The sequence below is a fragment of the Zonotrichia leucophrys genome, chromosome 26, assembly GCF_028769735.1.
Source record: "Zonotrichia leucophrys gambelii isolate GWCS_2022_RI chromosome 26, RI_Zleu_2.0, whole genome shotgun sequence".
Classification (NCBI taxonomy): domain Eukaryota; kingdom Metazoa; phylum Chordata; class Aves; order Passeriformes; family Passerellidae; genus Zonotrichia; species Zonotrichia leucophrys.
The window spans coordinates 4,421,267-4,446,843 of NC_088195.1; the positions used below are offsets into that span (position 1 = coordinate 4,421,267).

Consider the following 25,577-nt stretch of genomic DNA (forward strand, 5'->3'; position numbering starts at 1 on the left):
GCATACAGATGCACACTGTGTCAGCCTTCTGTCAGGTTTGGAGAATTTTCTACAAATCCATTTCCCCCTCTCTCTTGAACAGAAAAAACTTCTTTGATGGTTTAAAAATAGAATTAAAGTTTTTAAAATACCTCTCAGTTGGGGTCAGAAAAGGATATAATTCAACACTGGATTTTTGTCTCTTATTGTATCCATTATTAAACTTTTAAAAAATTCTTTATTTTAATAACTTGTGTCCCATGCCCAGGTGTAGATAAAAGTGACAAATTATTTTTTGCAGCCTCAGCTGGGCTCACCTGGGCTCCTGCAGCCCAATTTTCCCCCTATTTCCACACTGCAGGTGTTTTCAGGAAAATCTTGTGCCAGGTAAGGATCTGTATCTGATGATGTGCAAGAAAGAAACTCCAACTGAAAGAATGATTTTTCTAATTTAATAGAAATAACCAACCAAAATGGGTTCCAAACAATGCTTTAAACTGAGCTAATACAACTTCTACAGCACATTCCAGAGCACTTAACAAGAAATATTTACAGGCAGCTAAAGTATTAAATAACCAGGGAAAGAAAAATTTGATTTTAATTACACACCAGCAAAAAAACACAAGAACAGAACAATTTGAAACAATAACTTTAAAAAAAAAAAAAGTTAAATAGGATGATTCAGATAATACAATATCACAGAAACAGCTTTTGGGGTTTTTTTGAAGAATCATATTAAAAGATGAGGCAAGTTTATTATGTGCAAAATGAGCCAACTCCAGTACTGGAAGCAGGAAATAATTGAAGAATCAAAGAATGCCATGATTGAACCCTTCCAGGAGGATGCTTACATGTGAAACAAGCTTTGCACTGCACAGATCTGTACAGGATTATTTACACATGTCCTGGTGCTCTGAGCCTGAAATTCCCCCAGTGCAGGTGAGCACAGGTGTGCAGGGAGCTCACTCCAGGCTGAATCCTGCCAAAGTCCAGCTTACAAAACATTCCAGTGCCTCTCTTTGTAGAAATCCCATCAATTCTAAATTCTATTCTAAATTCTATTCTAAATTCTATTCTAAATTCTATTCCAGCTGTGATTTCACCCAACAGAAAAGGCCCAACCTGCATTTCATCCATCTCACAGTCCACTTATAATAGATTCCCAAATTAACTGCAGTTTTGGAAAGCTGCTTCAATCCTGATGCATCAGAAAGCAGCAAAAAGGATCCCCATAAGCCAAGTGGAAGTAGATGGAAGAGTTACTGCACACACACTTTGAGAAGACAAAATAAATCACCATACCCAAAGATACAATCCATACGTGCCATCTGTGTAAACTGTGGCATTTACATTTTTATTTTAAAAAAGTACCTCCATTATTTGTTCAAACAGCTACTTCTTAAAAAAATATGGAACTTTCCCCAACTTTTTAAAATAAAATGCCACACTCTATATTGTCAGGAACTGCTGCAGACTTTGTTTTTAAAAGCTAGGCTTGGTGATTTGCATACAAACTTCCCTATAAAATCGTTATCCTAAGGAGAGGATTCCTGTCATGCTGACAGGCAAACGACAAAGCAGTTTTATTGCTTTTTTCTGAGGAAGAGAGTGAGAAAAACAAGGAAAAGCCAACTGGGAAAAGCCAATTCCCAGTACACCACACAAACGGATTGAAAATACTGCTGCAATAACCTAAACTATTCCATGTCAGCCAAAACCAGGGGATAAACCAGAAATTTGGGCTCATTTTAGGGACTTTTCCAGTGACTTGAGATGTTTGATCCAGCATGAAGAGTGTCACAGTGACATCCCCCACTGAGGAACAACCTCTCCACACTGAACTGAGCATTTTTGTTTGCACAAGTTGGAGAAATCCCCTTTTTATCAATTACAGCTCTGCCTTATTGTGCTCTAGGCCACTTCATTCCAGGGCACAGCAAAATAAAAGCCCTGAGCCCACTGAGCTGTTGAATTTCCCCTCATCACCAGGAATCCATGGCAGGACAGCTGCTCACACTGGGCACTTTGCACTCTCATTTCAAACTGCCTTTTCCTTCTTTGGATTCACTTAAAACTTGAGGGACAACAAAAATTCTCAGCCAAAACGGAGACATAAATTTTTGGGAGTATTTTAAATGAGGGCAGAGTTGCACCAAGTGCCAGATTCCTCCTGCCACCCCAATTTTACAGATTTCCTGATGTAATCTGTGCTCTGATTTCCCACTCACACACTGCACACCCAGCAGCTGGCATGGAGAAGATGCCCAGAGAATTAATGTGGCTCATTAATACAAACCCACTAATGAGTTACACCAAAAATTATTCCCACTGAGCAAACCCTTCCCAGTTCTGTGATGAACACCCAGCCTACAGGACCAGGGAAGGGATTAGCAGAGTTTATCATTGAAATAATTTCTAATAGAACTTTGCTGCTTTCAAAACAATCACTGAATTGCTGCTTTGGGAGTTCAAAAATGAAGGGGAAGAAGAAGAAGGAGGAGGAGAGAATGTTTTGTTTCCTTGTATAAAGGAAACACTTGAGATTCCTTGCACACATTCAAAATTCCACATAATCCTGCTGAGCACTGGGGATGGGCGGGAGGAGCAGCTCTGGAGGGTGCAAGGGAAGAGCTCAGGCCCAGCAAGGCCCAGCCCAGCTGCACCCCTGGCGTGCAGAAGATGCTGAGCACGAGCTGGCCAAGTTCTCCACCTGCAGTGAAGTGTTGGAGAGGCCACCTCAAAGGAAAGGCTGTCCCAGAACACTGGGAACTGCTCTGGGCTCTGGGTGGGGAGCAGAGCTCCTGCAGCAGCCAGGGGGACACTGAGTTTCTCTGGAGGGTTTGGGGTCCTTCCCACTGTGCTCCATTTGGGATCCCCTGAACTCCAGCTGGGCTCCATCTGGGATCTCCCTGTGCTCTGCTGGGATGTCCTGAGCTCTGCTGGGATTCCTTGGGCTGCACCTGGGATCCCCCTGTCCTATTATAGGATCCCTTGAGCTCCACTGGGATACCCTGGGCTCCATCTGAGATCCCCCTGTCCTATGCTGAGCTCCCCTGAGCTCTGCTGGGATCCCTTGGGCTGCACCCAGGATCCCCTAAACTCTGCTGGGATCCCCTGAACTCCATATGGGATCCCCTGGGCTGCACCTGGGATCCCCCTGTCCTATTATAGGATCCCTTGAGCTCCACTGGGATACCCTGGGCTCCATCTGAGATCCCCCTGTCCTATGCTGAGCTCCCCTGAGCTCTGCTGGGATCCCTTGGGCTGCACCTGGGATCCCCTGAACTCTGCTGGGATCCCCTGAACGCCATCTGGGAGCCCCTGAACTCCATATGGGATCCCCTGGGATGCACCTGGAATCCCCCTGTCCTATGACAGGATCCCTTGAGCTCCACTGGGATCCCCTGGGTTCCATCTGGGATCCCCCTGTGCTCTGCTGGGATGTCCTGAGCTCTTCTGGGATCCCCTGGGCTGCACCTGGGATCCCCTGAACTCCATATGGGATGCCCTTAACTCCAGCTGGGATCCCCTGAGCACCACCTGGGATCCCCCTGTCCTATTATAGGATCCCTTGAGCTCTGCTGGGATCCCCTGGGCTCCATCTGGAATCCCCTGAACTCCATCTGGGATCCCTCTGTCCTATGCTGGGATCCCCTGAACTCCATCTGGGATCCCCTGAGCTCTGCTGGGATCCCCCTGTCCTATGCTGGGAATTCCTAACTCCATCTGGGGATCCCCCTGTCCTATGCTGGGATCCCCTGAACTCCATATGGGATCCCCTTAACTCCAGCTGGGATCCCCCTGTCCTATGACAGGATCCCTTGAGCTCTGCTGGGACCCCCTGAACTCCATCTGGAATCCCCTGAGCTCTGCTGGGATCCCCCTGTCCTATGCTGGGAATTCCTGAACTCCATCTGGGGATCCCCTGAACTCTGCTGGGACCCCCTGAACTCCACCTGGGATGCCCCTGTCCTATGCTGGGACCCCCTGACTCCATCTGGGATCCCCCATGCCCACCCCACACTCTGGCTCATCCCCAGGGTCTCTGCAGGATCCAATCCCCAGCTGCTGCCCAGGGAAAAGCTCAAAAGGTGAGGCCTGAAGGTACCAAAGTGCCACAAAAAAAACAGGAGGCCCGAGTGAAGAGAGCTCACAGAATCTTATTTTCATGATAATTTTAATAATATTCCTTTTGCAAAATGAAGCTGAGAAACTAGAAATGCATAAATAGGCAATACACAGAGCCATGAAATGATCCCTTGTCACTACCAGTGTCCTATTCACACATCAGCTTTTCCACAGGCAAAGTTGTTGCTCTTTGTCAATTTAATATGTTGAAGTGGAATTCCTTTTCCTTTCACATACAAACTGGTAAAAAATAAACTTAAAACAGCACTGTTCATGTCTAAGAAATTTAAAAAAAACAACCAGTTTGAGTTTGAAGTGTAACATTTGAGTGAAGAAGTGAGCTGGAAGTTAAAAAACCTTCAGTCCCCTCATTTATTGCAAGAGGGAGAATCCCAAGGTACACAGACCTGGTTCTTACAAAAGAAACCAAATCTGCAGTGATTTGCATAAAAACTGCTGAGAGCATTTCTCCATTTGATATTGTGCTAAAATATTTCTCTTTACCATGATGGTAAAGCGTGGACAATGTCACAGGAATTGTTGTGCTGAGCACACCAAACCCCCAGGGATCTCCCACAGAATTGCTGGATCCACACAAACCATGGCAAACTCAGAGTCTGCCATCTTGAGCTCATTGGTTCCACGAATTCTTCAACTTCCTTTAACAAGATCAATCTGAAGGCCAGAAATTGTATTTATTTCTAGGACTGACTTGTGTCAGCAAAGAAAACAACTCCTGGAGCTGTAACTCCTTGTGATTCCATGATTTCTAACCAGGAATGCTGGGATGGAGGCAATGCAAGGGAAGGCACTGCAGAGGTGCCCCAGGGGTTACTGAGGAATTGGGAAATTGTTCAGTTCTCACTTTTTGACCAAAAACCACTCAAGGCCAAACCCTGTGCAAGTGCTTTGTTCAATGGATGGACAGGCAACCCAAACTCAGACTGATTCCAATCTTCCTGCACATTTCCCTCACAAGCTGCTTCTGAAGAAAGTTCTGAGAAGTACTCTAAGAAAAATAAGACAGAACCTCAAAATGAATGCAATGTTAGAAATAGCATATATTACAAATCTTTTCTTGATAGGAACAATCAATAAGAATACATATTAGCTTAAAAACAGTTCAGCAAATGTTGCTGAGCTGCAAGAAATCTCAATTCACTATTTACAAATAAGACAAAGTGAATACAGGAAATTTTACACATTTGGTAGTTAATAGGTTATTGTTTGCCGAGTGGTCTATTAGAAACTGATATTTAGGAAGACTGGAAAAACACCCCAACCAGTTATTACCTCTTCAGTCTATATTTTAAGTACAGAAAAGTAGAGAATGAACACTGGAGAGAACATTCTGCCTCGTCAGGGGGTCAGGGACAGATGACAACGCTGAGACTTCTGCCATGGATGCCATTAAAATGTTCTGGGTACAGGAGTTTAATAAATACACCTTGTCCTACTCAGAGGGGTTGGAGCCACCAGCTTAGCCTTTCATCTGCCTCCCATTCCTGCACTCGCCCATTCAGAACAGTTTAATGATTTTTCTTTCTTCTTCCTTTCGCTATACATGAAATGGAGTAAAGAAAGCAAAAATGTCAACACTTGGATGGACACAGAAGATCAGTTATTCACAGTCCTGCTTCAATGAGATGATCAAAGCAACGACCAACACACACTTGGGTGGACACAGAGGGGATTTCAGGAGCTCTGCTCACAGTTTACACTGCAGTGGAATGCAAGACACAGTCACTGAGTGGGTCCAGTGTCACTACAGGCTTATCTGTACATGGAACATCTCCTATCAAATCTGCTTCTCTTCAACATTCCTCCACCTCTGTCTGTGAGACCAGCATGAGTGTGTCCCCTCCAGCAGGAAAAGAAAGAATATAGCAAGTAATCAAGGAAAAAAAAAAAATACAAACCACCAAAAATTTACAATACAGGTTTTTTTTCCCCTTTTGATGCGAATGTTTTTCTGTACAAGTGTTTTTTGTTATCTAATACTGTTTAAAAAGCTATCAGCTTCTGCAAGATGGCCACTGTAGGCATGATAATATTCCAGGAACACTTAAATAACAGTTTTTACAATAAATTTTAGGTCCATATCATTAGATTACTTTATATGCACTGGTCTCTCATCTGATTTTAGGCGTTTTCTACGTGGTTGTATAAAATCTTCATCGGAGTCCTCAGTTATTTCACCATCATCCTCTTCCTGCTCAAATTCAGGCAAAGGCTGGAAGGTCCTGTCTGAGTAGATCTCTGTAAGTTTATCTTCAAAGTACAATGCAACTGCCTTCCCTGCCTGTGCTACTTCTGAATCAGCCTGTGGACGAAAGAAGACAGGAATATTCACCTGTTGGAAATGCACATCCCTTCACCAAGTGTGCATGGTCTGAAACGCTTACCTTCAAATTAATCTCTTGTGTTTCTGCATAAACTTGAACAACTTTCATCATCTAAAAAGGATACCAGAGTCAAAAAAAATGAAATTATAATCCTTTCTAAAAGTTACGAGATCGCACAGGATTGGATGACTAAAGTCAGCCATAACAACGAGACAGTTTGTTATGGTTTGTTAGCTTTAGTTCCCAAACTTAGGCAGCAGGTTTAAAACAGTCTTAGGTGCTAAATAAACCTTCAACAGAACACACAACTTTTGTACAAGTGGCTCCCAGCCATTTTCCACTCATCACTGCTTTCCTCACAATAAACTGGAAATGCCTGGGCATGGTTGTGGGGAATTCTCCTTGGCAGGGAGGAGCTCCAGGAGATTTCCTGGCGATTACCCCACTGGGATTTCTGCTTTGGAAAAGCTTTTGGCTTAGAGGCACTCGACATGATGCTGCTGTGAGAGGTCAGAGTGACCCAACTTTTGCCATGAGCCAGGCAAGCTGAAACACATTTATTTTTCTTTTTTAAAAAAAGTTAAAAAAATCACCACATCCTTCAGTCCTTCCTCCCTTGTTGTACTCTGGTCTCTAAGAGCTGCAGCATGTTTTCCTCTAGAGTGGATGCTTCATTAATTCCCCTGATTGAGAAGTTCACATAATTAAATTACCTAATAAACCTCCTCTAATGCAGGGACATAAAGGAGTCAGGGCTGTCAAAATCCCAAATGCTTGTGAGCAGTTCCAGCATCACATCATTGACCCTGATTTTTCCTAGGGAGGTTTTAATTGCAGCTTTGTGCAGTTCCTTCAGTTTCCTTCTGCACAGGGCAGAAATGGAGCCCAAACACTGCAAGTCCAGGTTACATTTTGCAGAGAAATAAGAAATATTGGCTACATTTTGCAGAGAAATAAGAAATACTGGCTGCTTTCTGCATTTTAAGTCAGAATAAAGCCATTCCCTGTGATGCCTTTTGTCATGCTTGCTTTAAAGCATCTCAAAAATTGGGAACCCCCTTAGCTCCTACTCAGTTTCAGCCCAATATCACCTTTTTTTAATTTATATTCAGATTATTTTCCCATTGCTCAGTAACATTCAGGTCATTTATCTCCCCAAGTCACATTTCAGGTGTAAGGGATATTTCATTATCAGATGGGATCATTGCAAAATTAGTAAAAAATATGACCCCATACCCAAATTATTCACTGAAAACTGATTTTTGTGAGAGCCCAACCACTAAGGGGTTCAAGCAGGAAGGTTAATAAGAGCCATAAGGGCCACAAAGCTTTGTTGGATTCATTTACGTGAGGTACTAAAACCAGAATAACTTCAGAAAGGCAGATTTCTCCCCAGTAGAGGAAGTTTCTCAGTGGATTATCCACTGTTCCATGAGTGTAAACCAATTACCTGGGCAGCTTGAGACATTTTTAAAGACTCTTTGGTTGTCTTTATGGCACTTCCTAAGCACTTCTACAATCAATCTGCTGCACAGTAACCAGGTCACCCTGCTCCTCATTCACAGAGACCACTGAATGCATTTCAATAGTTCCCTCTGCTCTCCCAATTTCATTAAAAATGAGAAGTTACTCTGCAATTGCCTTGAGTTTGGTTTGGTTTTCAAGTATCTGATTCAGCATCTGCTCCAAAAGCAGAAGTTACAGCTGGAAGCAGAGCTTTTCATGGGAGAAGCTGCACAACCAGGTTGAAATAAATTTCCATTTAAAGGACAGATGGTGCTCAGATTGGAAGTTAACATACTTCATTAAACCTTTCACAGTTCTTGAAGATCAGCCGCACGTCGGCCACGAAGTCCTCGGGGGTCTGGTAGTGTTGGGAATGTTTCTTCTGCAGTTTCTTCTTCACCGTGGATAAATCCATGGGTTTCTTTATGATTTTGTAATAGTTTGGTATCTGGAAAAAACCAACAGTGATTTAGCACTGAATGGCTGCAGAGCTCACAGCTGAATTTCCACACTGAAGGTGTCAATCCCTTATCTCATTTCAGGCACATTCAGCAAAGCAGAACAATTTCCTAATTTTCTTTCCTCAAACTGAACTTTTAAAAGTTATTTATAAGAGTATGGAGTGACAGGACAAGGGGGACTGGTTTTAAATTGAAGGGGGGTAGATTTAGATTGGATATTGGGGTAAAATCCTTCCCTGTGAGGGTTCTGAGGCCCTGGCACAGCTGTGGCTGCCCCTGATCCCTGGCAGTGCCCAAGGCCAGGCTGGGCAGGGCTGGGAGCACCCTGGGACAGTGGAAGTGTCCCTGCCATGGCAGGGGTGGGATTGGAGGAGCTTTAAGGTCCTTCCCAACCCAAACCACTCTGGGATTCTCTCTAACCTTCAGTGTCTCTCACAGCACCACAAAGCTTTTCATTACTTACTTATTTTACAGCTGAAGACACAAGAGTCAAAGCAGTTTATTCCCTCCTCTCCTTCACAAATTTGTCCAAAAAGCCCTCCTAAAACATTTTGAGTTTCATGGGTAGCCTGAGACAACTTGTTCCAATTCAATAACTGCTAATTGCAAGTATTTTTTAAATATCTGGGTTTGAGACTGGCAGTGAAGCATCTGCCTGGAGCAGCTCCAGAATCAGCTGCTCTCCCTCTCAGCCCCACAAAATGCTGGATGGCTGCCAGAACTTTCAGACTGATCCCAAATCCAGCTCCAGACTCTCATTTCTGTTACCCCACACAGAATTCCCCAGGGGTTCTGCAGGACACTCACCGAGGCTGGGACTGGCTCCTGGAACTCAATGCTCAGCTCGTGGCAGTACAGGTAAAGCAGGAGGCGTTCACATTTCTGAGAAAGAAACAAACAGGGTCAGATTAATATTCTTCATTTATCTCTAGCCCAGAAATTCATACATCCATACTTTAAACAGGCTTAACAGGCTTCTAATTTAACAGCATAGTAGAAAATTTAAATGTAACCCCCTCAACTTAATTAGAAATGATAAAGTTCTTAGGGCAGAGTTGAGAGGCAGAACCCCATTCACTTTTCACAAATTTCCTCTTTGTTTTCTCCTTCCTAACCAAAAGTTTAGGGCTGAAGACAAGCATGGAGAGACATGCTAATATACTGCAAATTTTAATATAAAATACCAACTACAACCACTTTTACTGCTTTTGTCCAATGACAACCACATGTAACAGGAAAGGACTGAGCTGCAGACTTTTCCCCACAAGACAAAACTGAACAATCTGAAAGCAGAGCCAGTGTTTCTATAAATTCCCTGTTGAAATATTTTTCCTTGCTTTGCTTGTAATTCCTTTAGAGGAATTTGATTTGATGATACTCCTAACACTACACAGAGGCTGATTAATAAAGCTCAAAATAATTGTGATTGTCAAAATCATTAAAATTCCCCAAGAATGCACCTGAACACTCCCAGCACCTCTCACAGAATGCACTTAACACACCAAGCTCCCAGAAATATTTTATGGAGATGACACCAATGCTAAATGCAAAGGACTTTTAATCAAGTGCATGTTCAATGATGCATTTAAATACAGAATCTGTGTTCATGCTGGATTTTAGCTCCTCAGTGATTACAGTCCCACGGCACTGGGGCACTCCCACAGTCACCAACACCTGGAGATGTGGCCACAGCAGGAAAAATCTCATTTGGGTTCTTTTGCAAAGCCTTAACAACATTTAATTTGCTTCAGCCAAAGGAAAACCATCTCCAGTCAGTGAGGGGGAGCTGATGTGAGAGAGCTTTTTCCTGGGAAGCAGATTCCTGCAGGTCTGACACCCACCCTTTGGTCCACAGGACTCAGGCCTTGTGCTGTCTTGCCCTTCTTGCTGTGCTGGGAATTGTCACAATCATATTCCACTTCAGGTTTGCTCAGGTCTCTGCAGAATGTACAGATCCACTCTCCACTAAAGAGAAAAACACAATTATTGCACACATCCAGGGATAAATTCTCATCAGTGATGACTACAAATAGTTTTAATTCACTCTTAAAGATTCACATTCTACTGCAGTGAAGACTTGGATACCCAAAACCAAGGACTGACCCTTAATGCTCACAATAATTCTGCCAGTCAAGGCCATTTTTCCTGCCCTCATATGATGCTTTAACACTTTATAAAGTATTAACTTTACAGTACACCCTTCTCACCTTGCCTTAAAATGAACTTTACACACCAAAATCGCATTGTGGGACTTTACACAAACAGATAAACAGAACAGGATTCTGTTATCAGATAAACACTGATCAGCTGTGGGGATCTCTAGCAGGTCAGAGAAATGTTGGAAAGTCTCTTTTCCCAGCCTGGTGCTTGAAGAAAGAGTCAGAGCCCTTAATTTCTCAGTCTCAATGTTGTTTATTGTGTTTTATCTATAAAATTCTTTCTCCTGTCCAGCCAAGGTGTGCTCAGCAAGACAGTCCAGGCACTCTGCCTGCCCCCAGGGCAGTGTTATCTTTTTATACTAAAAACTACATGTACAATATTTACAATTACTTCCCAATACCTATCACCTATGTTAGACAGTGAGCTTCTACTCTAAACCAATCCAAAAGTGCCACCATCACAGCAGAAGATGGAGGCCAAGAAGAAGGAGAAAGGCTGGACATGCCCAGATCCCTCCATCTTGCCTCCTGAATCCCCATTCTAAAAACCCCAAAATTTTACTTTTTCACCTTGTGATAACTTCACTATTATTCTACTTAATTTGTCATGGCTTGCAGATCTTCATCTAAGGTTGGTAATTTGCTCCATGGGTCATAACCAAACCCACAGGGGCATTTTGGGCTCAGGACTTGTGAGATCCCTGGCAGGGCTCTTGGCTGCTCAGGACAGCCAGAGGGATGTGCTGGCTCCTGACAATCAGCTACACATAAATAACTCAGGCAAGGCCTTGGAAATATCATATTTTTGTAGTATAAGGATATGATATTGTTGTAGTATAAGAAACCACTTTGGGTGGTTTTGGAGGCAACACCCCTTTGGGTTCCGTGCCCACCCCGTGACGCTGCCGCGGGTACCTGGGGAAGCTGAGCAGCGTGGGCACGTGGCAGGTGAGGTGGAACACCTTGGGGCACTTCTCACAGCACAGCAGGTCGCCCCCGTTCTGGCACACGGCACACCAGTCCTCGTTGGGGTCGTCGTCCTTGTTGCTGCCCTCCCCGGGCGCGCGGGCCGAGCGGTGCATGAGGCTGCGCGCCGGCGACTTCCCGTTCACCAGGCCGTGCCCAGGCTGCTTGCAGCTCTCGCCCACATCTGCTGGCTCTGTCTTCACGTGGTTCTCCAGGCTGCCCAAAGCCTCCAGCTCACTCTCCAGGTGGAGGTTAGTGGATAGTGGTGGTGTCAAGCTGCTCTCGGGGCTGCTGAGCTGCAATGAAAGCGGCACGTGGGAAATCAGAGTTGATTTTATTGCAGGATATTCAAAATCCTCCCACCATTCAAAGGCACCATGCTCACATCCCAAAAACCACGAGGAAGAGCTGAGCTGCACACAGTATTGAAATTTGCTTTTCCACATGTCCTTTCTTTGTAGAACACTCATTTCTTCTGATACATAACAAGAGAAATGCTATAACAAGCCAAACACACTGAGTCATTAAAAGCTGTTAATGACAACTTGATTGTCATTAGGAAAAATCCTCAACTCCACCACCCTGCTCCCTGTACACAATCCTGTTCAATCAAGCATAGCTGGGAAACACTGAAAAAGATTATTTGCTAATTATTTGATTTATACTTTAAGAACTTCTGATTGACTGGAGGTTTCCTGAATGCAATGACTTATATGGGAATGTCTACTATCAGTGGGTGACTCACAGCTTTTAATAATTAGGGATTAAAAGCAGGAAATACACTCTATTACACTTCATTTCAATCATTAAAGATAATATTTACATTACAGGCCACTCTGTGCCTGGCAGAGCATTACCAAGGAGAAAATACCTCTTAGAATAAAGCTTCAGAGTAAAAATGCCTTTTTTTTCTTTTTTTCCTTTCTAAATTCTTAAACTGCTGCCAGGAAAACACTGAGCACAAACTAACTTTACCATGCAAGCACTCCTTCTGCCATCCTCTGTTTTTTCCTGCTTTACTGTTCCTGAGAAGCTGCAGATCTCTTCCTCTGTGCCTGGCTCTTGCTTTACTTTCACCTGGTCAGCCTTGAAGCCAATGCCAGTTTTGTCAGCAGTCCTGCCTGAGGAGCCACAGCTGCAGAGACATCAGCACATCACCAGATAAATAACAGGATAAATCAACAGGGCAAAGAAATTCAGGTAACTGTTTCCCAAAAGAAAGGCAAAGGGTGGCAGCACATTTAAAGAAGTGCAGGAAAAAAAATTAAAAATATAAATTTTCATGTAAGTATTTTTCTATTCCTCAGTCACAGTTATGACAAAGCACAATTTGCCAACTGCCAAGTCTTTTTTGGAATTATTCATGTCTGATTTTTTTAGGCTGACATTGTTAGTGTGACACTCACCTTCCTCTGCTGCCTGTGCTGGAGGTGCTGGGGGGCCTCACAGGAGTGTGGGAGTTGGACAAACCTGCAGAGAAGCAGCACAGAACTGATTTGGCACAAATTTACATTCACTGACAGGTGCTGGGTAACCCCAGAAATGCTGCAGGAATATCCCCATTTCCCACGTCACCTAAGCCAGCTGTTCTCAGTCTTGTGATCACAACAAATCCAGCACATCACATTCAATAAAAAGTGACAACACCCAGTTCTTAGAGCCCAATAATTATTTCACCTAATCCAAACAGTGCTAAAGCCTTCAGACCATTACATCCTCAAATTTTATGCACTGAGAGCCACTAATAATGTCAAAAAAGCAGCCTCTGCATGGTTTGCATGCAGGTTTGGAGAAACACAGAAAGCCCCCTGACAGTGTCTCTATATGGATACATATAAATATACAAAAATATATACAAAAAAACCAAATATATATATATATACATATATATATATATATATATATATATATATATACATATATATATATATATATATATGGAATACTGCATCCATGTGCTGGCAGTTTGTTACTATAAAGACATCTCTAAAGGAAGGTAAAATTTAAATTTCTGGAAGAATCTATTTCTGAGCAAAACAAATTTGAAATAGAACATTGCTTCCCTTCTGGGCAGGAAATGCTAGGCAATTATTTTCAACTTAAACACCCAGAAATAACCATCACATTCTGGAATAACTAGAAAAACCCATCAGATTTACCTGATGACCCTGGAGACAGAGCTGAAGGTCCTGGGGAGGGGTTCATGGTGCTGGTGGGCTGTGGGGGCAGGTGGCTGCCTGTGATGTACCTACTGAGCAGATTATCTAAACTACTGGAACCAGCATCTTCCAGCTGAGGAGGAAAAACAAAAACCTCAATCAGAGAGGTCTCATTCACACCTTTAAATTGTGATTATTGAAATTGTTCCCTCTCCCTTCAAGGATTCAGGAAATCAGCAAATATTTTTATCAGTTTCATGCAGAAATCAGGCTTTCAAACAAGTGATATTTTTCAAAAGCTCCTAAATTTGAGGTTTTTTTCCAGTATGATCCTGGGCTGTACTTACACAGGGTCACTGCAAACTTTCTGCTCAGTGTGTCAGTCACACACATGGAGCTGTGTTAGTCATGAAATACCAGATTTCTGAGGCTGCAGAAGTTATTCCATAATTAAGATATTAAGGGAGGCCATAATCTTGTCTTTCCTTATCACGATGGGAAATCTCCCACTCACTTTTCAAACAGATTTTTGCACTTGTTAAACCCAAGGAAACAGGGACCTTGTTGCTGTAACTGCTTAAATGTGTTAAATTCAAGAATGTGTTGGAAACACACTGCATTCCAAGGGGGTTTTAATGACTGTGCCAGCAGCCTGAAGGACTAACACCTCCTATCCACTGAACCCAGCTAAAATCCATAACAGCTATTGCAGGAACAGGTATAAAAAGAAGAATATCTCAGGAGAATTCTGCATTTTCAGTGCACCTGGAAGTTGCATGGTAATGTTTTGTCCTAAAGCCTCAGCACTGCAGGCTGCTCACACTGAGATGGGATTCCTCCTTCCCACCATTCTCACATTAAAAATGACCTGCAGCCTCCTGAGAACACTGAACACACCAGCCCTGAACATTTAAGAGTTGCAAAGTTGCAGCTGATATTCCAGCAGATCATCTTGGATGAAATTTATTTTGTTTCCTGTATGGTGACCAAATCTCCTGGGTTTTACAGGGGCATTTCAATGCCAAGGTCCTGTTCTCAGGATGAAGGCATCATCCTCCTCCCCTCCCTGCAGAAAACACATTACTTTTATTTTATTTGCCTCCACATGTACATTAAATTGTGCTTTTCCCCTCTCTGTGGGACAATGGGACATGTCCCCTCTGTGCTTCCTTCTAGGAACATCCAAGAGAAACTCCAGACACCTTTAATCCTGAATAAATCACCATTCAGGGCACTCAAAATACATCACCATTAATTATTCCATCTTCCCACAAGATGGTCTCGTGGAAGAAAGGAAGTGAACACAGATTTGGGATTAATTAAAGTGTAAATTTTACTACAGGACACATTAAAAAATGATTAATCTAAAGGTTACCAGGTGGATCAGGTCCTTCTAAGCTTTGTGCTATAGACATAAAATATTTTTGGCATTGGCTTCTACTTCCTCATAGGTGGAAAACTTCTGGGGCAAGGTCAGGAGGGGTAACCCAAATATTCCTGGGTGAGACCCCAGAGCTGGGTTCTGATTCTTAACAAGCCTAAAGGGAGACATTTGATCCATCACATCTGGGTTTCAACCATCAGCTTAACTAAAGCTCTTTGAAGAGTTTGATTCATCCTCTCCACACAACCATCTGTGGATGCCATGGAGTAAAATTCCCATTTTACTCCCAGGGCTTGGACAACTTTTTGCAATATTTTAAGAGGTGAACTGAGTTTGAATTGTACAATTTTAAATGCTAATTACACAATTCCATAACCATATCCTGGAACCCAACTATAGAACCAGAGCAGCTGAGGGGAGCAGCACTGCAGGACTACAGGATACATTAAATATTGATTAATTTAAAGGTTACCAGGTAGAGCAGGTCAGCCCTACATGGATAAACCAGCTGCATGCCTAAGAGAAAGGCTGAAGATTTTAATTCTACAGCTTTAAATGCTAATTACAGAATTCCATGACCAAATCCTGGTACCACAAAACCAGAGAAGGAGGAGCAGCATTGACCTGGATGGGAGAGATGTCCTTCAGGGAGGGCAGATTCTCTGGACTGGTGATGGAGAACTTTTTGCAATATTTTAGAGATGAAATGAGTTTGAATTCTACAACTTTAAATGCTAACTCCATCATTCCATGGCCAAATCCTGATACCCAACTATAAAACCAGAGCAGCTGAGTGGAGCAGGACTACAGGACTCATTAAATATTGATTAATCTAAAACTTACCAGGTGGAGCAGGTCAGCCCTACATGCATGCCTAAAGGAAAGGCTGAAGATTTTAATTCTACAACTTTAAATGCTAATTACAGTATTCCATGACCAAATCCTGGCACCACAAACCAGAGCAGGAGCAGCAGCACTGACCTGGATGGGGGAGATGTCCTGCAGGGAGGGCAGGTTCACCAGGTTGGTGATGGAGAACTTTTTGCAATATTGGAGAACTTTTTGCACTATTTTAGAGGTGAAATGAGTTTGAATTCTACACCTTTAAAGGCTAATTACACCATTCCATGGCCAACTACTATTGGCCAAATTTAAATTCTAATGACACCATTCCATGGCCAAATCCTGGTACCCAACTATAGAACCAGAGCAGGAGGAGCAGCACTGACCTGGATGGGGGAGATGTCCTGCAGGGAGGGGTAGGTTCTCTGGGTTGGTGATGGAGAACTTTCTGCAGTATTTTAGAGGTGAAATAATTTTGGATTCTACACCTTTGAATGCTAATTACATTAATTATTAAAGTCCTGGCACCTAACCACAAAAGCAGAGCAGGAGGAGCAGCACTGACCTGAATGGGGGGGATGTCCAGGGCAGGTTCTCCGGGTTGGTGATAGAGAACAATTTTTTGCAATATTTTAGAGGTGAAATGAGTTTGAATTCTACAATTTTAAATGCTAACTACATCATTCCATGGCCAAATCCTGATACCCAATTACAAAAGCAGAGGAGGAGGAGCAGCACTGACCTGGATGGAGGGAATGTCTGGCAGGGAGGGCAGGTTCTCCGGGTTGGTGATGGAGAACAAGTTTTTGGAATATTTTAGAGATGAAAAATCAGTTTGAATTCTACAATTTTAAATGCTTATTATACCATTCCATGGCCAAGTCCTGGTACCCAACTATAGAACCAGAGCAGGAGCAGCAGCACTGACCTGGATGAGGGGGATGTCTAGGGCAGGTTCTCCGGGTTGGTGATGGAGAATTTTTGCAATATTTTAGAGGTGAAATGAGTTTGAATTCTACACCTTTACATCATTCCATGGCCAAATCCTGGCACCTAACCAGCAGAGCAGGAGGAGCAGCACTGACCTGGATGGGGGAGATGTCCTGCAGGGAGCGCAGGTTCTCCAGGTTGGTGATGGAGAACTTTTTGCACTACTTTAGAGATTAAATGAGTTCAAAATCTACAACTTTACACCATTCCATGACCAAATCCTGGCACCTAACCACAAAAGCAGAGCAGGAGGAGCAGCACTGACCTGGATGGGGGGGATGTCCTGCAGGGAGGGCAGGTTCTCTGGATTGGTGATGGAGAATTTTTGCAATACTTTAGAGATTAAATGAGCTTGAATTCTACACCTTTACACCATTGCATGGCCAAATCCTGGTACACAACTATAGAACCAGAGCAGGAGGAGCAGCACTGACCTGGATGGGGGGATGTCTAGGGCAGGGTTCTCTGGGCTGGTGATGGAGAATTTTTGCAATATTTTAGAGGTGAAATGAGTTTGAATTCTACAATTTTAAATGCTAACTACATCATTCCATGGCCAAATCCTGATACCCAATTACAAAAGCAGAGCAGGAGGAGCAGCACTGACCTGGATGGGGGGGATGTCCTGCAGGGAGCGCAGGTTCTCCAGGTTGGTGACAGAGAACAATTTTTTTCAATATTTTAGAGGTGAAATGAGTTTCAATTCTACAACTTTACACCATTCCATGACCAAATCCTGGCACCCAACTACAAAAGCAGAGCAGGAGGAGCAGCACTGACCTGGATGAGGGAGATGTCCTGCAGGGAGCGCAGGTTCTCCAGGTTGGTGATGGAGAATTTTTGCACTACTTTAGAGATTAAATGAGTTCAAAATCTACACCTTTACACCATTCCATGGTACCCAAGCGCAAAAGCAGAGCAGAGGAGCAGCACTGACCTGGATGGGGGGGATGTCTGGCAGCGAGGGCAGGTTCTCCGGGTTGGTGATGGAGAACATGCTTTTGGAATATTTTAGAGGTGAAATGAGTTTGAATTCTACACCTTTAAATGCTAATTACACCATTGCATGGCCAAATCCTGGTACCCAACCACAAAAGCAGAGCAGGAGGAGCAGCACTGACCTGGATGGGGGGGATGTCTGGCAGCGAGGGCAGGTTCTCCGGGTTGGTGACGGACGGGATGAGCTCGATGGCCGACACGGACGGGCTGGTGGGGCCGCGGTTGGCGCTGGCCATGGTGGCCGTGGTGGGGCTGGTGGGGTTGATGGTGGTGTTGTGCACTGAGACCACCGGGAAGGGCCCGGCGTGGCCGGGGTTGGAGTGCTGGGGAGACACAGACACCGCGCTGGGCACGGGGCCACCGCAGCTCCCACTGCCCTCACACAGACCTGAACCCGAGCACAGCACCGAGGGCAGGGAAACTGCTCCTCTTCCTCACTTGGACAGCAAAGATGCCTGATGTGGCTCCATTTTAAACACACAGCACTTCTCCCACCAAGTATACAGTGGTGTTTTCTTAAAGCAGTTACTTCCTCCAAAGATAGCTTGAGAGTTCACATCTGATTTTTTCTTTAACTGTTTCACTTTTGGTATTTCAGTCACATTAACATGCATTGTCAAGCATTTTTATTCTTAATGGCATGCAGAGCTCTGCATCCCTGCTTCAGGTGTGAATTTAAAACCACTTCAGCAGCTGATTTAATCAAAACCCCTCAACTCCATCACTCTGAACTCCACTACTCCTCACTATTCCCTAATAAACCTCTGAATGTTCTTTTCAGCTGAAAAGTGAAAAAAAGAAACATTTTACTTCCCAGAACTAAGCTGCAACACAAACATTGCATTTAATTTCATTTCCACCCCTAAGGTTTGAATTTCCTTACATTCAGCAAAACTGTCACAGCACAGTAATGCAACATGGCAAAGAAGCATATAAATGAGTGGAGCTGTGAGCTACAGGGGACAGATAAACACATTTAGAGCTGGAATGAAAGGCTGGCACAATGGCACAATGAAGCATGTACACAGGATATACTTGTCTTTGAAGGTGAGGTTGCATCATGGAGTACTGAGGTCCATTGTGGCGTGGGATTCCTGGAATACGAGCAGCATTCTGAGCCATTCTCATCTGGTGTGCTTGGAAAGCCCCACAGTTCATGTTACCCCTCTGCATGGTCTGCATGCTGATCAACCTGGGAGGCTGCAAGGGTTTGGGTTTTTTAAAATTTGTGCTTTTATCATGGAGAAAAGAAGCCCATCTCTTTCCACAGCAGCAGCAACATAACATCAAGCAAAGCAAAGAGCTGTCACATTAAAATATCTCAAATCTCAGAAGATTTTAGTCTACAAATTGCTTTGTAAGTTTAGATCTGACAGGGCAATTTTAAATCTCGGCGTTAGGATGAAATAAAGCGCAAGAAGGTGAAATAAGAACACACAAAGGACTCACCTGCTGCTGCAGGACCTGGGGGCTGCTCTGCCTGGGCACAGAGGCAGAGGAAGGCTGGGCCATCCTCATCTGCTGCAGCTGCTGGTGCTTCTGGGCATACACCTGCTGCTGCATGTGCTGCAGGCGAAGCTGCGCCAGGTTGATCTGTCCTGGAGCTTTGTTGACGTGGTTTGTTCCTGGAGGAGTTTGCCCAACCACTACATTGGGAGTGTAACTAGGGGTTGGTTTATTTTCTATGACCAGGTTACCTACAAAAAGCCAAAGAAGCAATCAACAGTTAGATCTCATCATCCTTCACAGGCTGACATATGTGGAAGATTCTGATGTTTCTATGCAGTTTTCTCAGAGCAATTTAAGCTTGAAAGCTTAAAAATTTAAATTTAAAAATTAAATATCATTTTAAAAAATTAAAATTTAAGTTCTTTGTGTCTTCAATAACCAGACACGATAAAAGCAAAAAGAGAACTCGGACTACAAGAACAGACAGCAAAATTAAAAATATGATCTGTGAGGGAAGAGTTAAAGAACTGGAACTGCACAGCCAAAAAGCCATAACAGACAGTAATGACTTCTCTGCTTTCACAAGAAATGGACAAGATGAGAAATAAAACAGAAAACAAACATTTTGAGCACAAAGTTTCTATGTATAAAGAAGCAGAGCCTGGGAAGAGATATCTGAGTGTCCCACCACTGAGTGACCTCAAACAGGTTCTACAAACACAACACCAAAACTGTTACAGGCAAGTCCTGTCTGGCTCCAGTGTCATGGACCAGGCTGCCTCTTCAGGTAACTCCTGTCCTATTTTTATATGGAAAGGCAAAATGTTGGTTTTTAAATCAATTTGTGAATGTGCACTCAGTAGAATCTGAATGTCCCTTTTTATGCAGGTTGGCAGTTTCCTTTCTGCCCTAGAGAATAAACACTCTTGGCTGAAGACAGGAACACCCCAACCTGGATGGTGGACACAGAGCAAGGAGTGAGCGCACACAAAAACTGATATTTTGATCAGATTTTTTATGAATTTTTTATTCAACTGAGAAGCTCACAAGCAGGTGCTAACAGGTATCTTTGTGTCACTGTGCTCCGTCTTCTTCTCTCATTCCAAACTTGTACTTTGCAAACTCTAAGTGGAAATGGCACGGAACCAGTGTGAAATCCAGAGATGCTGTGGATGCCCCAATCCCTGGAAGCGTCCAAGGACAGCTGGGACAGGGTTTGGAGCAGCTGGGACAGTGGAAGGTGTCCCTGGCCATGGCAGGGGGTGCAGTGAGATGACTTTTAAGGTCCTTTTCAACCCAAACCACTCTGTGATTCTGTGATTAGGGCCATTCCTAGAACCAATCCCAGTACAATATCCACTGCATCCTGGAACACAACATCCATTTAGAGAAAGCTCTGCTAAAAGAAAGAACAGAGCAGATAAGGAGAATAATCAGGGCTGGATGGGTTATGAGACTTTATGGTTGAGTTTTTGCCTCCTGCATTCAGAGACACTGCACTCACTCCTGTTGGATGAATATCCTCAATTCAAGGGAGTTTTCCCACTATCAGAGATGAAACAAGCAGGGCTGCTCACCCAGATTGACCACGTTCTTGGCCCAGAAGGTGGGGTCACAGTGGAAGCGGATGGCGCCGTTGGCAGCAGGGACGGGGTCACAGCGAGCCTTCAGGATGTGCCTCAGCTGGAAGGTGATCTGGGAGAACACAAAAACACTGCTGCTGACAGGGAAACCAGGAATGAGAAACAACTCTGTGTTTAGGCCATGGAACACCAACAAGGACTGGCAGCAGCAAGTTTGGTTCACAGCCTGGGAAATTCTCAGTTTGTCAGGAAAATCCCACATTGGACAATTTCTTTACTCTGAGGATTGCAGAGCAGCACTGTTACACCACAACATTATTGAAATGAGTCCAGGGAAACACCAAGGTGCCTTCAAAGAGCTGACCCCATTCCTTCCACACCAACACTCCCTAAACCCTTCTGGTAAAGAGTGCATTGTTGCACAATGGCTTGGCTCTGCTCTAAGATCTGAAGATAGGGTGCCATGATGGACCCACATGGCAGAACTGGGTGTATCCTTTGGATTACCAACATTTGACCTCATTTGTGTCCTAATCTCACTATGGATATATTTGATTTCCCTGCTCCTCTGTGTTTGTGGCTCAGGACACGTTCCCAGACTGGCAAAGTTATGGTGAGCACATCCCTGGGCCTGCAGGTGCAGAACTGGGTGTATTCATGTCAATAAAAGTGAATTATCCTGCTGGTTACCAACACTTGACTTTGTGTTATATCCCAGTCTGGGTATATTGGAGCTTTTTCCCTCTCTGGACACAGAGACTGGGACAGAATTGCACAGCCAGGTCTGTGCAGTCACACAAGGAATGGCTGAGGGCACTTTGTTCCGCTGGAGAAGAGGAACCCGTGGAATTCCTGACTTGGATTCCTATCAGAGAATGCTTTGTGACATTTTTTGAGCTCTCAGTTTAATTATTACCTATGTGACTGTCTCTTCAAGTGTGTAACATTTCTAAGCTTCACAAGGTTGTGTTTTGGGAGCCTCACTGGGGGGCTGCAGCTTCTTCCTCAAAGGGACAGCTCTGATCTGTGAGCAGGGACAGGACCCAGGGAAGGGCTGGGGCTGTTCCAGAGGAGTTTAGGTTGGATTTTAGGGAAAGATTCCTCCCTCAGAGGGTTCTGGGCGCTGCCTCAAGGCTGCCAGAGCTCCAGGAGCATTTGGATGCCCAGGGTGGGATTTTGGGGTGTCTGGCAGGGCAGGGGCTGCACTGGATGATCCCTGTGGAAATCACACATCCCCTCAACAGAGACAGACATAACTCTCTCCCAGGATTTTCCTGGGAAGCTGTGAGAAAGAGAAAAGAATGAGAAACAATTCTTATCTCCACTTGCTGCACCTGTTGTTGTGCACATGTGGAATGTGTCATGGACATTTGTTTACCAAACTTCTTAACTGGACAGTGGATGGTGTTTGGATTGATTGACCAATTATGTAAAAGCTGTACTGGACTGTCTGGAATGGGATGAGCTTCTTGAGAAATATAATATAGTACAATAAAGTGATTGATCAGCCTTCTGTAATTATTCCCTGATTGTGGAAACCCAGGGCACACAGGGAATATTTCTCTGTCTGCTCTGGGGTGCCCTGACCCCAGGGGAGCACTGACTTTCACCCTCATCCATGGAGAAAGTTTCCTACGCTTCAAGATAGACTGGAATCCACAAAAGTGTGAAATAGATTATACAGAGTAGTGTAGGTGTGTCACTTGCTGAGAAATTGAGGTTTTAGGATTTTTAGTATGTGGTGGATGGAAGCAGGATGGAGGGCACAGGGTGTCATCCTGGGTTTCCTCTTCTTCCTCCTTCTCCATGGGTTTGGGTGGCATTTTGTAATTGGGTGGAAAAGTCAGCGTTGCAGCTCTGTGGGATCAGTTATTGGGTTAAAAGGGAAATAATCCAGGTGTCAGTTCTTAATTGGATGGTTTAGTTTTAAAAGACCTTGTACCAAGAAATTGGCCATTTTGTGCCTTCTAATGAAAAGCTGCTGAGCTCACAGCAGTGAGACTGTTCTAGTGATAAGAAATAATGAATATCTGAGTCTGGACATGAACTACCATCTCAAATGCCTTCAGTGCAGACCCAGGGAAGCCCAGAACTGGCACCCCCACACTGGTCAGTGCTGAGGCCTCACCAGGCGCTTGCTGTAGAGCAGGGCAGTGCTGCTGCCGCTGGCAATGGCCCAGTTGGTGAAGTTCATCACGTGCTTCACTTGTCGGGACAGCCCAGTGATGTCGTTCTGCTGCTGCAGCAACTTCATCTGCCTCTCCTTGGTCACGTTCTGCAAAGGAACACAGGCTTTGTTGCAAGAAATTAACTGTAAATTGTAAATAAAGTAATTCGTTACAACGAGACTTTTAGATGTAGGAGGAAAATGCAAATTGCTGGCAGGCCTTGGATCAAAAGGGAAATGTCCCAAGGAAATTTTAATTAATGCTAAGTAAATAAGAAAAGCCAAAGTTCATGCAATTTTGCATTATTTCTTTTACTAATGATCAAGTTACTCTATTCTTCCAGGAACATTGGATTTCCTTGCCAAATTAATGTTCCTTAACCAGGAAAAATCTATTGTGATTCATCTGATCTTAAATTTTTCATGGCATGGCCATATGCACTGAACCAACTTCTTACAAATGATTTCCTCTTTCAGACAAAATTTTCATGGATTTTAATAAAAGTCACAATGCAATTATTCAGAACATGCCATCTGGAAAAGATGCTTGAACTCATGGTCTCTAAATTGTATTACACAACTTTAAATACCAGCATTACACCTCCATGTACAAACACTGCTCTGACTGTTCTTACATGAACATTAAAAAGCTATTTGAGGGAATTATTAAATCATACACACCTTAGCATTATAATACAGAAATATGGCAAACAGAATATGGAAAGTGGATTTTCAGCCACTCCTGCACAATGAGCCCAATTTTGAATATGAGGCACAGACACAAAACTGAAGGAGCTCTGATGAGAGGAGAAATAAGAAATTTAACTGCAGCACATCCCTCAGGGGCAGTTTCAGTGCTGCACCACCTGCAGTCACACCAAACAAACCATTGGCAAATATTTCCCCTCAACACCATCATTGCTTTTTATTTCAAGTGTACCTCAAGGTGCTGTAGCAGAGATTTTCCCTTTTTATTGATTTCATTGATGAGGGTGAATATGGCCACTTTGATTTCCTGTTCTACTCGTTTGTTGGTTTCATTTACTTCTTTTATCCTAAAAAACAACAACAAAAAAAAAGCAATGGATTCTCAGTCACTTTACACTTCACTGCCAAATACAAATTTACAACTTGTTTTACTACAAATAATATGAAAGTCCTTGTAGTTTACACACTTTATACAGAGAAATAACCAGCCACAACCACATGTGTCTGTATGGACATTTATAAATTTATATCCAAATCGTGTCACTATGAAAAATTTATACCTGATGCTTTAAACTTTTAAGAACATTTATATTAACCAGAAATCAACCCTGAATTTCAAATTAATTCCTCCCTTGTAACAAAAACAAATTATTACAGACCTGTAATTAATAAAGAGATAAACATTTCACTAATGATGTGCCTGATATTAGTTTAGGTTATTCTCCTGTGCTTTAATACTACAGGCTGTCAGATTTTTATCTCTCTTCATCACTGCCATTTCTCCTCAGTTTTAGTGCATTTGCAGCTTCTTCAGATTCAAGCAAATCATCCTGAGCTCTGGCCACAGAATTTGAAATACAGCATTTCTTAAACTCCTGGAAATTCTGCATTTATTTGATCCTACACTGCCTTAATCTAACAAGATCAACTGCAGCACAATTCTTTGCCATGAGCCAATGTGAAGGCTTAAATTGTCATTTTTTAAAGATTTTTTTTTTGCTGCCAGGTTAAGGATTTGATGTCACCCAGCCACAGGACCAACAGTGAGTGCTGGAGTCAGAGCCCTTGAAGGCACCAGGGACACACGAGGTTTTTGTGACACCACAACTCCAAAAAACACCCAACCAACCCCTCATTAACTCCCTGGCATCCACCCTTGGCTTTGGCACCCAACAATTATTCCAGCAGAGCTGTTCCTTCCACACTTTCATGCTCCACCACCACACATGATGGTGATTTTGTGCCAACACTGACAACAAAATTGTAATACCTTGATTTTTCCCATTCCCTGAGGTTTTTGGGATGATGGATTTTGTGTCCCACACACCAGCAAAGCAGTGGAATGAATTGTGTCACCTGCACCAATTGAGGTGCAGGTGACACAATTCATTCCACTCAACAGAAATTGAGATCTCAGCAGAAATTGAGATCTTGACACAATCCCAGCTCAGAAATTCTTGGGCAAAAACCCCACCATTACAATGTGTTAATGCCATCCCCCATTCCTGGCCTGGAATTCCTATCAGAGAATATTTGTGGCATTTCTTGAGCTCTCATTTTCATTATTCCCTATGTGATTTTCTCTTCAAGTGTGCAATTTGAGGGAATTATTAAATCATATACACCTTAGCATTATAATACAGAAATATGGCAAACAGAATATGGAAAGTGGATTTTCAGCCACTCCTGCACAATGAGCCCAATTTTGAATATGAGGCACAGACACAAAACTGAAGGAGCTCTGATGAGAG

The 25,577-nt window shown here is 43.4% G+C and overlaps 1 protein-coding gene across 1 annotated transcript in view; it reads right to left on the minus strand.

The window, feature by feature from the left end:
• Positions 1–409: 409 nt before the first annotated feature.
• The window catches only part of TRIM33 (tripartite motif containing 33), a 55,231-nt gene continuing 30,063 nt past the window's right edge, over positions 410–25,577 (minus strand). The window contains exons 6-20 of the mRNA XM_064732913.1: positions 24,059–24,173; positions 23,080–23,226; positions 20,946–21,063; positions 19,369–19,616; positions 18,955–19,119; positions 18,042–18,242; positions 13,704–13,836; positions 12,951–13,014; positions 12,520–12,679; positions 11,494–11,840; positions 10,261–10,384; positions 9,227–9,301; positions 8,254–8,406; positions 6,513–6,563; positions 410–6,430 (exon numbers count right to left, since the gene is read on the minus strand). Of these exons, the coding sequence (XP_064588983.1) occupies positions 6,218–6,430; positions 6,513–6,563; positions 8,254–8,406; positions 9,227–9,301; positions 10,261–10,384; positions 11,494–11,840; positions 12,520–12,679; positions 12,951–13,014; positions 13,704–13,836; positions 18,042–18,242; positions 18,955–19,119; positions 19,369–19,616; positions 20,946–21,063; positions 23,080–23,226; positions 24,059–24,173 (2,314 nt within the window). The 3' untranslated portion in view covers positions 410–6,217. The remainder of the gene's footprint in view (positions 6,431–6,512; positions 6,564–8,253; positions 8,407–9,226; positions 9,302–10,260; positions 10,385–11,493; positions 11,841–12,519; positions 12,680–12,950; positions 13,015–13,703; positions 13,837–18,041; positions 18,243–18,954; positions 19,120–19,368; positions 19,617–20,945; positions 21,064–23,079; positions 23,227–24,058; positions 24,174–25,577) is intronic.